The sequence below is a fragment of the Maniola jurtina genome, chromosome 13 (assembly GCF_905333055.1).
Source record: "Maniola jurtina chromosome 13, ilManJurt1.1, whole genome shotgun sequence".
In the NCBI taxonomy this organism is placed as follows: Eukaryota; Metazoa; Arthropoda; class Insecta; order Lepidoptera; family Nymphalidae; genus Maniola; species Maniola jurtina.
The window spans coordinates 13,103,956-13,120,362 of NC_060041.1; the positions used below are offsets into that span (position 1 = coordinate 13,103,956).

A 16,407-nucleotide genomic window follows, 5' to 3' on the forward strand; every position below is an offset into this window, starting at 1 on the left:
AGTGCATAGGTATCCGATTCCTATAGAAGCGGGTTTCCATACAAATGCATCGGCATGCCGTCTTGACCAGAATAGTTGTTACGAAATGTTGCAAAATACCTAAGTATATTATTTTAACACTCCTGCAAGTTCTTGAAGTCATTCGCGATATACAAACTTATGTTCTTATTTTTTTTTTAAATTGAAATATTACAATAAAACTTAAATGTAGCCTTATCTAATTACTATACAAATCATGCCCGCGTGTAATGGTGCCAAGAATACTGGCTGCATTTCCGCGCTAAATAGCCAGGCTGATCCGTTGCGCAAAAAATGAGCCAGCCCTTTTGTCACCCTATGAGGCTAGAACTTATGATAAACTAGACAACACGGAAACAATGAAATTACGTTTTTATTGATTCGATGTAGAGCTATATTTTTGATGAGATTTTCTTTATCAGAAATCTTTATTAAGTACTTAGACAAGGTATTATAAGTGACGACTCCAGCGGGGAAGAGACACTGCACGCACGAAATATGAAAATGTTTAGGTGCGGAAACCTGCCCAGATGGGAAAGGGATATTTCAAACAAAAATCGATTCTAAGAATTTGTCATAATTAGTGTGATAAGTTGTGAGGTTGTAAGCAAAAACGTTGTTATTATTAATTTCATCCGCGTGAAAAAATCTCTTGAGAACGCTTTGATTTTCTAGGATAAAAAGTGATTATGTTAATCACCGGGATGCAATCTTTTTCTAAGCCTTTCGTTGAAATAAGCTGAGCGGGTGGACCGAAGAAAGGTAACAGACACACTTTCGCATTTATAATATTAGTAAACTAATGATAATGGAAACCGGAATCTATTTCTGCTTCTACGTTTTACATCTTATCTTTGTGATACATGAAATCAGCCTTATGTGAAAAAAGATTTTGACAGTTAAAAAATTTACATATTAAAAAAAATACGATAATAAAATCGAAACTGAAGGCTATTAAAGTAAATAATACTCGTACGAGTTTTTACGTTTGTTTGGTAATAATAATATTATAGGTAATTGATACTCATATTAAAAAAATTAACAGGTCTTATCACGCCTATTATTTATTCTTTAAACTGTTTCGTAAGTAATGATTTATCGCTATAAGAAGCACACGTCACATTTACTTAGTAATTTAATACAAAAACATAATAATAAAAAATCAGATATACTTTAATATCCTATAAATAAACCATAATCTAATACTTCCTTATATATATACTTAGTTGTTCCGAGTTTGGATTTAAGCACATGAGTTTGGATTGATGTTACGAATATTTTTTGCGAAAGAGATATTGGTAGGATTATGGTAAAACAAGGTGGCTTCATAGTTTCATTTATCGAGATTTAGGTACTTAGTTTATAGTTCAATAATATAACATAGAAGCTGGTGGAAAGTGGCTGGATGAGGAAGGCTTAAGACCGACTGTGGTGACGCTCATTAGGAAAGGCCGATGTCCAGCTGTGGACAAAGGCTGACAACGGCTTAAAGAACATTACCGGGAAAGTGTTCTTCCCCGCGCCACACCCGTGCAAGGAGGCCACGCCTCGAGGCCCGTACCCCCATCTTGAGCTAGGTCAAACGGAGAAGATCCCGCTGCAGTGGACCTCACAAGCTGATGATGATGATGGCGATGAATGAGAAGATACATAATATTACCTTCTGGCAAAACACGAAGAACATGCTAGTATAAAGGGTAATTAGGTTCTATACTTGACTATTACAAGTGATATGTAGTCATTCTAATGCTATTAGTCAAATATAGAATTAATAAGGAAGTAGACAATTAAGGTCAATACAGATTAATTGCAAGGTCTATTTAACATGTTTTGATGACATCCATTTTAAATCTATAACAAAACAAGGTAAATAATTAAATTTTTCCTACTCAATTAGGTACCTTAATAATCCTCTTTTGTTTTCATTTTAATTTTTAAAGTCAACTGCGAATTTTACTTTTACGCACGAACATGTTTTATTTTTCGTTATGTATATTTTATTTTAAAACCTCTTAGCTTCCTTAATCGTTCAATAAATAATGAATAATCAATCGTCTTGCAGTCTAGTACCGGTTCATTAAGTTTTCTGTTTTTAGATGAAATAGGTGGATATTATAATTATTCAATTAGATTTTCAATACATTACAACCACAATTTATTTACATAATATTTCAATTACTCAATGATACTCAGGGGGTACTCTTTGATTTTCCGGAACAAAACGGAGCCGAAACGTAGCCTACGGGATAGAAACTATCCCAGTACCTACAAAATTTCGTTGAATCCAGTTAAACGCATGGGCATGAAAACGGTACAAACAGCCACGTCGCCTTTCATATTTTTAGATTTAACTTTAGTATGGGTGAATGGATATTGGTATGGATTATTGATATAGTAGATATAAATATAATTAGATGAAACCCGCGACTTCATCCGCGTATGGTTTTTTAATCCCACAGGAACCCTTTGATTTTCCACGATAAAAAGTAGCGTATATGTTAAGTCAAGGTATTAATACTATTTCCATTCTAAATTTCAGCCAAATCCGACTAGTAGTTTTTGCGTGAAAATGATACAAACATACATACACGCATACAAACTTTCGCCTTTATAATATCAGTGAAGTGTGATTACATTGTCAAAATGCATAATATACGAAAGGGTAACATCAAAAGATGACGATATAGGTTTAAAGTTTTCTGGGACGTGGTCACTAACCTCTGATTGCATATTGCAGTCATCCAGCGATTGATAAACTACACAAACTACAAGTACATGCATTGCATGCAATTTTAGTCCTTTACTTGTAGGCACTAAGAAAGATTTTCCTATGAATAAGTTGGTCAGTACATTTTGCCCTTTTGCTTGCGAATTTTCTAGAACAGCCATTAAATATGCATTCTATCCAAAATATTTGCTTTGATAGAAAAGTCTAATAACTCTCTCGATTTGGTATAAGTTTGTGGTTGATTCTGTTGTATACAAAATCTCTACATGAAATGAAATGTTTAATGTATGGTCTAATGTAAAGGTTAAATTAAATGTATTGCTATCTCTTTCATTTTGCTCTCTGCAGAAAAAGATAGCACTAGATTTTAACCCTGTCAATTTACTTTAGAGATTGTGTTTATCAGAATCAGCCACATTGTTTCCCATATTTTTATATTTAATTTTAGAATTTGGATACAATTGCTAAAGGTGATAATTTATACAGTGTCATTTTTAGAGCGGTAAACAGTTATTTTTAACGAGATAGACAAATTAAATCTGCGGAAATATACCAAAAAATACCGATAAATTTTATGTAAAGAAATAAAACTAAATTCGTCCATAATAGAATCTGAAATACCAGAAGCATTTTACTGAAGTGATAATGTGTACCAACAGTCAAAAAAACCAAAACTCCATTTCTTTAATTTGTCTATCTGGGCTAATCTAGATGGGATGGGATTTAGATGGGACTTTCGCAGGCAAGAAGAAGTAATATAGAATTTTTTCTATCCCAGTAAATCAGAGTTCGACGGGATAAAAATATTAAGTACATAATACATCCCATACTCCTACCCTGCCCTTCCAAGTTAGCTCGTTTCTATCTTAGACGCATCATTACTTACCATCAGGTGAGATTGCATTCAAGGGCTAAACATGTGTCCACAGACCACTAGGCTTAGTGGTTTGTGCATGTCTCAAAAAAAATCCAAACAGTTGCGTGAATACTTTTGATATATTTACTTAATTAATTCTGGTTTTTTTTTTTAGTATCTAACTATGTATCACTCACTCAGACAAATTGTTACTACTTCGCTGTATTCGTTGTTGTATTACTTCGCTGTAGATTTTCCTTCTATAAATAAAATAAAAATAAATAAATAAAGCTGTTTTAAAATATCTGTTCAGGACTCACCAATAAAGCAATATGAGGTAGATATAGAATATCATCCTCCTTGTTTCCCTCAGACATTTCCTCCTCCCAAATAAGAGGGTGTAGAGGTATCGTAGACAGGGTTCCGTTTTCGTTGAATGTGACATTGCTGTGTTCCAGGGCCTCGCTGAAAAAAAGAGAATGAGGTGAGAAGGGGTGACTTAACTAAAAATGAGTTAAATAATTTAGCCAGTCACCTATAAAATAGGTACAGTCAAAGGCCGTAAGTTGTTTAGCACCTTAATGATCATATTCGCATGGTGCGGTTATGCACATGCGTTGGGTGTGTGTGTTTATAAAAAAAGGTCCTTAATGCAAAAGTTTTTGATGCAATAGTTTCGCGGAATTGCTACTCGAATTCTGAGGCCGACCGTACCTAATACGTAGAAAATTGAGCGGATGAGATCGCGGGTATCAATCACTGTTCTATAAAAAACAGGTTGACTAACTTTAGTTAAATAACAGGTACTTAACCCATTCGTGTCGTTAACATTTTTTGGAACTTGTTTCACTAAAATAGGCCTTATAATTAATGTGTACTTACTAGCTAAAAATAAAAATATAACACTTATGTATATTAACCTATAGGTTACTTGATCGCGGAAGAGAAGAGGTTTATATAAACTGGCAATAATTAGTAATTCGGACTATTTTTTAAAATTCTCTACGATAAAATTTATTATAGTCAGGGCACGATGTTTCCAAAATATTTTGCACTAGCTGATACCCACGACTTCGTTCGCGTGGATGCAGTTTTTTTAAAATTCCCGTGGGAACTCTTTAATTTTCTGGGATAAAAAGTAGCCTATGTGCTAATCCAGGGTATAATCTATCTCCATTCTAAACAGCCCAATCCGTCCAGTAGTTTTTGCGTGAAGGAGTAACAAACATACACACACACACACACATACAAACTTTCTCCTTTATAATATTAGTGTGAAGTGTGATAGTGTGATTATCGTCACTGCGCATGCAAAATCCGCTATGTATTTTTTTAGGATTTTCGTTCTCAATGTCATTTTGTTTGATTTTAAAAGACGTGTTTATATACCTTAGCATGTGTGCTAGTTCAAGAGATAATGTTTTTAGCTATGTGATTTTGATCTAAGAGTAAAGCGTATTTTTAACCCCCGACCCAAAAAGAGGGGTGTTATAAGTTTGACGTGTGTATCTGTGTATCTGTCTGCAGCATCGTAGCTCCTAAACTAATGAACCGATTTTAATTTAGTTTTTTTTTGTTTAAAAGGTGGCTTGATCGAGAGTGTTATTAGCTATAATCCAAGAAAATCGGTTCAGCCTTTTGAAAGTTATCAGCTCTATTTTAGTTACTGTAACCTTCACTTGTTGGGGGTGTTATAAATTTTTAATTTACACTTGTATTATAAAAAAGTTTAAAAGAGTCTCCTGTTTGTGATTTTCCATATAGCGTATAGCATATAATATATAAAGTAAATTACTTACCGGTACACAAACGGTCCAATTTCCTTGACTTTGATCTTAGTGTCCTGACCAGACATGTATTCCTCAGCATTTGTGACGTTGAACAGATATACCCTGCAGTAGAGTTTCACTTCTGGTTTCCTCCATGATTCGAAGATTTCTCCACCATCAGACAGCACCACTTTCTGTAAAGAAAAATTAAATAGACTTTTTTTTTAAATTATAGACTAGCGCTTGGCTGCAATCAGACCTTCTAACAAGTGATGATGTAGCTTAAGATGGATCGCGCTTGCCTAGTAGATGCCTATTGTATTAACTTGAAGGATATTAAAAGTAGAGGGGAAAACTGATGCCGGAAGAGTGTTCCATAACATAGCAGTAGCACACATAAACTGTCTTGTATGTCTGTTATTTAAAAATAACTGCCTTTTGTTCTTTAAAGTCCTATTGCTGAGGGTAATGAGGTGAGCCCTTTCGATTCACTACTTGTTCTTACACTTAACGTGTCTCCGAAGCACCCATCCAATTACCGACTTGGGTCAACGTTGCTTATCAATCGCCAGTTGATTGATATGCACTGTCTCGACTAGGCTACACGCTAGGTATAATAATAATAATATTATTATACCTAGGAGGATAATAAGGAGATAATATTATCGTTATTTACATAGAGTGAAATCATCGAATTAAGTTAAAAATCTTACCCATCGGAATAACACGTCGTATGGATGTAGGAACAATATAACAAAAGCCATTCCCAAAAAGATGAAGCCCAACAGGAACAGTATAAATAAACCTGAAACAAAAGAGAAAACAACTCAGTTATCAATACATTAATTAGCAAATGAAAAAGAGCAGCCACCGAGTTTCTTGCTGGCTCCTCTCGGTAGGAAAGACATTCCGAACCAGTGGTTACCGATTCAAAAGCACTTGTAAAATTTTATTTTAATAAAAAACATGTCTTTTTGCGGTAGGTATTTTTTTTATTCGCACCTACTAAGTATACCAAAGTAACGGATAACATACATAAAAAATATTAAAAAAATATTAAAAAAAAAGATTCCGACGAATTGAGAACCTCCTCATTTTTTGAAGTCGGTTAAAAAGAAACAGATAGGTAATGCCAGCCCTTGTCCTCTCCACTGCTAAAGGTCATAGCTACCTTTAGCAGTGGAGAGGTATGTAAAGAAGGAAAACAGGGTACCTATCTACAAGAAAGATAAAAAGGGGGAGGGGATAGATGATATTAGGTTTTTATTAAGTTTTATTAGGTTTTGAAAGCTTTCGCTGAGACTTAAATCCTTTCATAATGGAGGTCAACGGATAAAGATTTTCATAATATTATTTCAGTTATTACCAACGGAATTTTTAAAACCTAAATCTACGCGGATAATTAATATACCAAAATATAGTATAGGCAATGTCAGTAGATAAAAAACTTCCATCTATTTAGAAGAAACTAGAACTTAGATAAAAAACTGTGAACACCAATTAATTATACTATTATGACTCGAAGATCGAATCATGGCATTTATTTATCTATATTCGCCATCATATTAGATTTGCCGGGCCATTGGTAAAACTGTCAACTGTCCAAGAATTTGATTTGTGAATTTATTATGCGAATTGATGCGAATTAACAGGGCTCTCTCCGTCACTCGTTTCATACAAACGTAGTTCCAAATTCATTTGAATATTAAGCAACCAAAGTCCATGAAATTTTGCAGATATATTCTAGAAACTAATATCTCTATCTGAGGTGTTTTAGATTTTTCTAAAAATATGTAGTTTTAAAATTACAAGGGCTCAAAGATTTGTATGTGAATTTTTAAGACCGCGTAACTTTGAAAGCGAATATTTTAACAGAAATCTGGAAAACCACAGACATGGATATTAGTTTTTAGAATATGTCTGCAAAATTTCCTGGACTTTGGTTGCTTAATATTCAAATGAAATTGGAACTACGTTTGTATGAAACGAGTGACGGAGAGAGCCCTCTATGGCAAATAAAGGTGTGCTAAAAATAATGATGATTTGGTATTCCCAACGAAATGCATGATAGAGAAACTAAGACACAGAGATTAATTATCATACTTATATGCGAATTTTTAAATACTATAAATTATCTAGATAATTTTGTAACGGTGAAATACCTTTCATTCACTGACTAGTCATGAAATTACAGGAATTATAAAATCCATAAACTTCTTTGGAAGATCTTTTCTAAGACTAATAATAATTTGTAAAAAAAATGTAGTTAATAAACAAGGTATTATTTAGCTCGCAAGAAATATAAACAAAATGAAAGATTTTCTTAATGAATTATTTATGCATGCATGGCTTTATTACTTTTACAATGATTAATTATATTATAGTATCTTCCACCATACAGTTTTGTAAGTGCTAATAATAAGAGTCATAAGACTTGCTTTCCTTTGTTATTATCAAGGTTTATCTATAATACTAAATTTATTTTACGATATAGCAAGATTTCAGTTATAAGACATATAATTTTAGTCATATTATAACAGTTTACATTTGGTCAATAAAAGCAATTGCATCATAAACTACGCAGGTAAAGGTTTCAATAAAATGCAAATGGTGTAAAAGGTTAATAATTCTGGTAACTTTTGCAGTTCACGATCAGCCTTCGCATATGGTTTATAATTGGACGTAGTTTAGCTAAACGGACTCAAACCACAAAAAGTCACTTTTGTGAAACCACAAGGAGACATGTATTCTGTAAGGCCGTGATAGCCCAGTGGTTAAGATGTCCAAATTTTACTCAGGGGGTCAGGGGTTCAATCCAGAGCACGCACCTCTAACTTTTCGGAGTTATGTGCATTTTAAGCAATTGCTTGCTTTCACGGTGCAGGCAAACAGCACAAGGAAACTTGCATATCTAATATTTCTCTATAATGTTCTCAAAAGTGTGAAGTCTTCCAATCCACACTTGGCTAGCGTGGCGGACTAGGTCCTAAACCCTTCTCATTTGAGAGGAGACTCAGTAGTGCTCAGTATAGGACGACGATGGGTTGATCATGTTTATGAAGATGATTCTTTTGAGGTGTTGTGATGTCATACTCAGAATTTAAGGCAAAATTGACATATTTTTATGGGTTTGAGTTTGATTCTGCATTTATATGTGACTAGCTGATGCCCGCAACTTCGTTCGCGTGGATGTAGGTTTTTTTAAATTCCCGTGGGAACTCTTTGATTTTCCGGGTTAAAAAGTAGCCTATGTGCTAATCCAGGGTATAATCTATCTCCATTCTAAATTTCAGCCCAATCCGTCCAGTAGTTTTTCCGTGAAGGAGTAACAAACATACACACACACACACATACAAACTTTCTCCTTTATAATATTAGTGTGATTCACGAGTAATAAAAAATAGGCTTGAATCCTAGTTCGAGGCCAGAAATGCGTGCTTACTACCTAGGTTTATTTAGGATTTACCTTATATATTTTTATCAAATAAAGATTTATGATTCCCACAGTATTGCGGGTTGAATTCTTTTTAAATATAAATTAAATAATATAATAATATACTTAATATAATTTTAAATACATGAGTATTTTCTGCTAAGCTACGTCCAATTATGTAAGTTATTTACAATAATTTATTTGATCTGATAAAAAATGTAAGGAAACAAAGTTCATCGATATTTAAACTACGTATTCGAGTGGAAGTTTTTTTGTCTACGTTCAGTACTATTTATAGTTATCGGACCAGATAATTATCATCAGTAACCTTAGAATATCCAAAACTACTTAAGTATAATAATGTTACTCATACTTAATATTATTTTTTTAGTTAAAATTATCTAATAAGTAGGGGCAAGGGCCTTTCAATTGTCTAGATATAGCAGTATAGCTTTATTCAGTTTATTCTAAAAAACTTGCATAGACTGGAATTAAATATGAATACGAATAGTTATTGCCACCCTAGGTGAGACAAACCAAATTAAAATAATGATTCTCAAACTGGATCGAAAATTAGACATTATCAATGATCTACCTAGTATATATCACATTTTTTTTTAAAGAATATTAGCCATTTTAATTATGACTAACATTCCCCTTTCCCCTCCAACTTAGCGTAAAGCTTGTGCCAGGAGTGGGTACGACAATAGTGCAACGGGTGGAGTTTGAACCGGCGACCTTTCGGATTTCAGTCCGCTCCTATAACCGTTGAGCTATTGAGGCTTATAGAACAATAATTAATTAATACAATTAAATATCTAATTGTAACGTAGGACTACTTATGTAGGAAGGTACTTGTTGAAAACGGGTCATGATTATTCAGTGAACAAATGAACCCGCCGATAAATCAATGATAAATATAAAATACGTAATAATAGATCCTTATAATATGTCTCTATTTAGCAATTTGTTTTGATTCCGCCATATTGGAACCGGTCTGTCAAGATCTTTGTTCGAGTGGTCATTTAAGGATTAGATAGGATTTTATATAAACACAACTAAATATAATTTTATATACTTAAACGCAACTTCGTCCGCGTGCATTTAGGTTTATAAAAACCCCGTAAGAATTCTTATTTTCCAGGATAAAAAGTATCCTATGTCCGTCTTCGGGATGCAAGCTATCCCTGAACTAAATGTCAAAATCTGCTTAGCAGAAATTCCCACACCGACAAACAGACAAACTTTTTCAGTTATAATATTATTAAATATAATGACTTTTTACTATGTGGAAAAACTCTAGCCAATCATGTCGATATTCAATTTAACTGCCTAATGCAGTTTTAATAATTACTATACTAATTGACAGGTACTTATTTGCACTTCCTGCAAATTTTTTTTGGTCACTGACCTCTTTTGATACACCTTCGAGGTCAACTTCCGATTTTGCTAGAACAACCAAAGTGAGCTGTTGTAATCAATTGTTATGTTGAAATTAAGATGGAAGTTCCGTTTAGCGTCTCGCTTTAGGTATTAGATACATTTCCTGTAATGGTCTTTCAGTCAAATTGAACTCCATACTAACCTTGAATAACCGGCCAAGAAATAACACTTTTTAATATAATGTTACTACAGGTAGGTACGGCCCACTACTGAGAACTAGTGTCCTCTCAGAATGAGAATTTAGGTTCTATAGTTTAATACATTGGCCTAATGCGGATTGGTAGATTTCACACACCTTTGAGAACATTATGGAGAACTCTCCGACATGCAGGTTTCTTCACTATGTTATTCTTCATCGTTAAAGTAAATGATCTTAAATTACTTAATATATATAAAAATATTATGTTTATTGATTTACATAATGTTTTATTTCTTGTTTTAGTTCAAAATGAGGTAATTTATTTCAACATTTATTTACATTTAGAATACATATTGACCTATTAAATAAATATAAACGCGATAAGCATAAATAATTGTTATTAGTATGTACTTATTTTTATTAAAATCGAGTAATTCAATGTAGGTACCTAAAGAAACTTGTGTTTCTTTTCTGAATCACCCTTTGCTTGTCTCTATCCAATTTACTTAACTTGCTTCCACGAAAAAAAATATAGATAATAATCTTTTTAGCTATGTGATTTTAATCTAAAAAGTAAAGCATATTTTTTCAAAAAAATTAAGCTTAAAAGAGTCTCCGGACAACTTGTGATTTTCCACATAGCGGAATTTTCATGCCCAGCAAAGAAATTTTTACTATACTGGTTTGAGATTTCTTGTACAATGGAACCCTTCGTGTGGAAATCCGACTCGCACTTGCCCGGTTTTATGTAAGAGATTTTGTTATTGAGTAAAAGAAAACAACATTTGCGTAGGTGTTCACGTAATTCTTGGCATTAGAAATTTTGCCATCATAAAATTTTTGCAAGTCTTTTCTAAGACGCCAATAAATTTTTTTCACTCTCTAATTAATGACATATTTTTCAAAATAATAGAAAGGAAGTTTCTTTATAGAGAGTGTACCTAATTTGCACAATTTGTGATTCGGTTGCAGACAATCTATAGACTAAAACGACAGGTCTTTTAGTTATATTCTTTTCCTCAGGGAATGTTGTAAAAGGGCTAGTACAATCAAATAAGCAGCATTATAGGTACATACTTAAAGGGTTATAAAAAATCGCAGGTTTTAATTTAACAAACAAAATTTAAGTAATGTCTTGGCTAGAGGGATTTTTCTGTTATAATTAGAGAGAGTAGCTTATGCCCGCGAACTACACTTTCTTGAACCACCATTTTACACCCTTGGGGTTGAATTTTCAAAAATCCTCTCATAGCGTATGTCTACGTTATAATAGCTATCTGCATGCCTTTCTGCCCGATCCATCCAGTAGTTTGAGCGGTGCGTTGATACATCAGTCAGTCGGGTTTCCCCGACCCAAAAAGAGGGGTGTTATAAGTTTGACGTGTGTATCTGTGTATCTGTCTGTAGCATCGTAGCTCCTAAACTAATGACCCGATTTTAATTTAGTTTTTTTTTTTGTTTGAAAGATGGCTTGATCGAGAGTGTTCTTAGCTATAATCGAAGAAAATCGGTTCAGCCGTTTGAAAGTTATCAGCTCTTTTCTAGTTTTCTTATAGAGGTTTTTGTGTCGGGGGTTTTTTAAATTTTGATATTATGTACAAGTATTTCCTATGGTAATACTTAGAAGTATATATCTCTCTATAATTAGGTAAGTAGGTACCTACCCATGAGTTTGCATTTAAACTATTTAATGGCGTAGAGCTTTGAAACAAACAATGTCTGTAAAAAATGCCTTAAAAAAGAGAAAAACTGTAATTATGTACTGATAAAACATCCAGAGCCCACGTCATGAATTTATCAAAACAACCTCCGAGCTCAACGCAAAAAATGGGAATCTCCCCTACACCGCACGGCGCGGCGCACCGGTTTCATACAGTTACTTTTTTAGGGTTCCGTACCCGAAAGGTGCCAACTGGACCCTATTACTAAGCCTCCACTGCTCGTCCGTCCGTTTGTCTGTCTGTCAGCGGGCTGTATCTTGCCAACCGTAATATGTAGAGAGATGAAATTTTCACAGTGACGAGTTTCAAAATAGCTGCCATAAAAATTAAAAAAAAAATGTTTTTCTTGTGCGATGATATGGAACCCTTCTGTGCGAATCTAACTCGCACTTGCCCGATTTTTGTTTTCAAGTTGGGCGGCAATTTTTTTTTACCGTTCAGGATTAATGGAATATTCCAGATTCATAATAAAGGCCAGTTGCACAACAGGCGGTTAAAGTTGGGTTGCCGTTAAAACAGATAGATTTGACCATTTATATTTAAGCGCCTGTAAAGTACCTGGTCTAGGCTTACACGAAACAAATTTTCTTTGTATTTGTGTACTTATGTGATAATATGTACCTAATATAAAAAAACTGCCTATGCCCGTCGAGTTTGAAAGTTTTTCCTTAGTTTTTTTTAAACTATCAAAATAGGGAATGTTTAACATCTGTTTTTGAAACAGCGAAAAACCACGAAGGTTAACACGATGTGTGTCATTCCGTCTACTTATCATTAGATATTCATGGATATTTTGTATGGATAGTTTGTATACATACCATTTTAATTTTATAAAAAAAAAAACTTTTAAAAAAAGGAAAAATTTGTCATTGTTACACGTAATTTTCAAAAAAAAAAATTTCCCCTCTAACTTTGCACAAAAGATGAAGTTAACTAAATACTAAAAAGAAAGAAAAGAGAATAGATATTTCAAAATATAAAAGAACAAAATTTTGTACAGAATTCACCACTAAACTCGGTTATTTTCGTTACTGTCTAATCCATACAAATCGATCGGTCGATATACATGATTTAAGGCTATCGTTGTCAACGATCCCCCGTCGATTTCCTACGTATGATATTATTGTTCTTATCTCTATCTGCCCTGGTTCGTGCATTCTCGGTTCCTAGATCGGTACATTTGTGATAACCAATTGAAATTGCTGTGATTGGCTGAATTTACCATGTTCTTGCTGCGACAGTGAGTTTGAGCCACTAGCGGAACAATGTTAGCCGGTCAGAAATGATTGCAATTAGTCAACTTGTTTGACGTCCGTGTTCTGTTTTCGATTACAAAAAAGAAAAAATTGTTGTTGCAATCATCAATTTTAGCAAATAGTGAAAGAGAGTCGGCCAATCAGAGGTCACAACTACCGTCACACTTTCTGTCACACTATGGCAGTAGGCATACCGAGTAATGAAAACAATTTTTAAATTCTGTCTAGGAAGTAGTAGGGTTGCCACCTGCCTCTTTTTGATTTACAGGCTACCACCATCAAAAATACGGGGTTTAGATTTGAAGAAATTTGAAAATTTGAAGTATTTAAAGAAATAGGCGGTGGTTCTCTCTGAAATGCATGGAAAGCCTATTTAGATATTTTAGTTTATTTGTAAGTTTTGTATTTTTTCTCCGTATGTTGCCGTGTCTTGATTGGTGAACTGTGTTTGCAATGTGGTTTTAAATAAAAGATTTATTTATTTAAATAGCTTTTAAAAACTCTTAAGTTTTGTAAAGCAAAATGTTATACATTTCATGCATACAATCTTTTCATTTTAACTTAAAATTACATTTAATTTGTAATTCCACCTTCACAGTATCAATACTATGGCCGTAGCCAGGAATCGATTGCGGGAGAGGTTTTATCAGGGCCGGAACTGAATCCTGTCATGAGGAAAAAAACATTCGCTCAACTTTATGGGCTAATTACCTGGTTAGTGGAATTTCGCCTTTCAATTTGTCAGTGAGATAAAATACAACAATAAAAAAGCGCGAGCACAGTGAGCGTAAGTGTTTTTGGTTCAATACAGAAAAAATTAAAGTGAAAGGGAAACGAGTTTAGCCATAGCAAGATTATATTTTTAAAGCTCCATACTAATATTACGAATACGACAGTATATCTATTTGCCTATCTACCCTTTCACGGCCCATCTTCTTTACCAAAATTTTGGTACTTACTATTCAGAGGTAACTTGCATCCCAGACATTTTTTTAGGCGGCTTTTTAGCCCGGAAAATCCCCCACGGAATTTTTTAAAATCTAAATTCATGCAAACGAAATTGCGGAGTTTACACCAAGTAATACAAATTCAAAGCGCGAGTGAAGTGAGCGCGAAATGTTTGATATATTTCCAAAAAAAATTGGTAAGCAAATGCAAGAAATAGTGTAAGTATTATTTTAGGCTTAGGTTTTTGACGGATTCCCAGGCGCAGTCGCCATTTCTAAATTTCTGGTCTGATGGGAGGCTTCGGTCATGGCTAGTTATATGGTTACTATGGCCCTAACGGCCAAGAAATTAGACTGCATCATCACTTACCACTAGAAAAGATTAAAGTCACGGGCTAACTTGTATAAAAAAAGGCTTACATCCTCAAACCAAGCCCCGCTGCCTTGGCTACGACCATGATCAATATCGAGTGGGTTTCGGCTACGCATTGCCGCAAAAGGAAAATATTCTTTCTACTGGACATAACGTCAGTGTTTGATTTCGCCAGCCAGGTTTCTGTATCCCGAAATACGGGGTAACCAGTAAAATACGGGGCCTCTGGCAACCCTATTCGGAAAACACTGTCACATTCAAGTTAATGTCAAATATTTTGTTTTCAATTACAGAAAGCTGCATCAATCATTATTACAATATTTTCTTTGTTGTGATTGGCTGAATTTTTGAGTTTGAGCCAATAAACAGACTGTTTGCCAATTAAACGTCATAACAATATAAAAGCCAGAAAGTTTAACCAAATAAAACAAACTTAATGAGAACCTAGTGAGAATGCAAACAGCACACAATTTATAATACATATTATGTTAGTCGTATATAATAGATATTATAGTAGTCGTTCACTTTGGTAATAGTCAGATTGTCATCAGTAAAATTGATATTGGTTGATGTATCGTAAATTATTGTTTCGGTGACAAATATTTTTATTATCTATTTATCTTTGAACAGAATGGAATAGAATGAAATGGAATGGAATACAATGATAAATTTTTATTCCTGTAAACTTTTAGGAAAACTTCAAAGTGTTTTTGGATGGTCAGACAAATTTACCACTGGTTCGGAATGCCGTTCCTACGTTTTCTAGGGTTTCGTACCTCAAAATGAAAAACGGAACTCTTATAGGATCACTTTGTTGTCTATCTGTCTGTCTGTCGTGTGTGTCAAGAAAACCTCTAGGGTACCCGTTGACTCAAAACCATGAAATTTGGCAGGTAACCTAACTGCGTAATTTTGGGTAGTTTTTTTAATCGATAAAGAAAGTTTGCGACATTGTTCAATAAAAAATTTGGATTCCAACTCCTCAATCCTGATGTTGCAGGGGACCTGACTACTAAAGCTAATGGGATTTAAAAAGTGTCGATTATTAATTGATATTGAAGGTATAGGATGCTGTAAGAAATTGCATTCCTAAATCCTGGTGATCCCTCGGGATTTGAAAAGGATCATCCGTTTAAATATTCTTACGTGATACAGAAACAAGTTGCATCCCGGGGACGGGCTATTACGGAGAGGCAACTTTTGTTCTGGGAAATGAAAGGATCGGGATTTTTAAAAACCTAAATCCACGCGAGCGAAGCTGTGGGCATTAGCTAGTTGTAAATATATTTAAAAGCTACTATAAGATAATAGATAAGGTACTTATTTCCTTATATTTTTATTGTATGGCAGCGCGCGGTTTTAAATTATAAATTGCACGTCCTGTCCTTTTCTGTAATACATTTTTTTTTCAATATCTACCGCTTTATCTCATAGCAAGAGTCCGTAAGACATAATACAGTGAAAATAGGCAAAATATACAATTTTTGCAGTTTCCACGTCAGTACCTGTCGAATTTTTCTAACAGTGTAAGCAGCAGAGCTGAGTTTACCATCAAGTGTTGATATGTGGGTGTTCCATAGAAGCTTTGCATCTAACATTATACCGAGAAACACGGGGTTCTCCTTTATTTTCAACATATGATTATTTATCAATGAACTTATGTCATTTAAGGTCCTGGTATTGGGCAGTGTGTATTCAACACACTTAGATTTCTTTGCATTTGG

The 16,407-nt window shown here is 34.0% G+C and overlaps 1 protein-coding gene across 4 annotated transcripts in view; it reads right to left on the reverse strand.

Moving 5' to 3' along the window:
* Nucleotides 1-16,407, reverse strand: part of LOC123871030 (scavenger receptor class B member 1-like) — a 65,640-nt gene that overhangs the window by 9,194 nt on the left and 40,039 nt on the right. For all 4 annotated transcript variants that reach the window (XM_045914572.1, XM_045914570.1, XM_045914571.1 and 1 more), the window contains 3 exons: nt 6,085-6,176; nt 5,402-5,565; nt 3,923-4,067 (listed from right to left, as the gene is read on the reverse strand). In XM_045914572.1, coding sequence (XP_045770528.1) covers nt 3,923-4,067; nt 5,402-5,565; nt 6,085-6,176 — 401 coding nt within the window. The remainder of the gene's footprint in view (nt 1-3,922; nt 4,068-5,401; nt 5,566-6,084; nt 6,177-16,407) is intronic.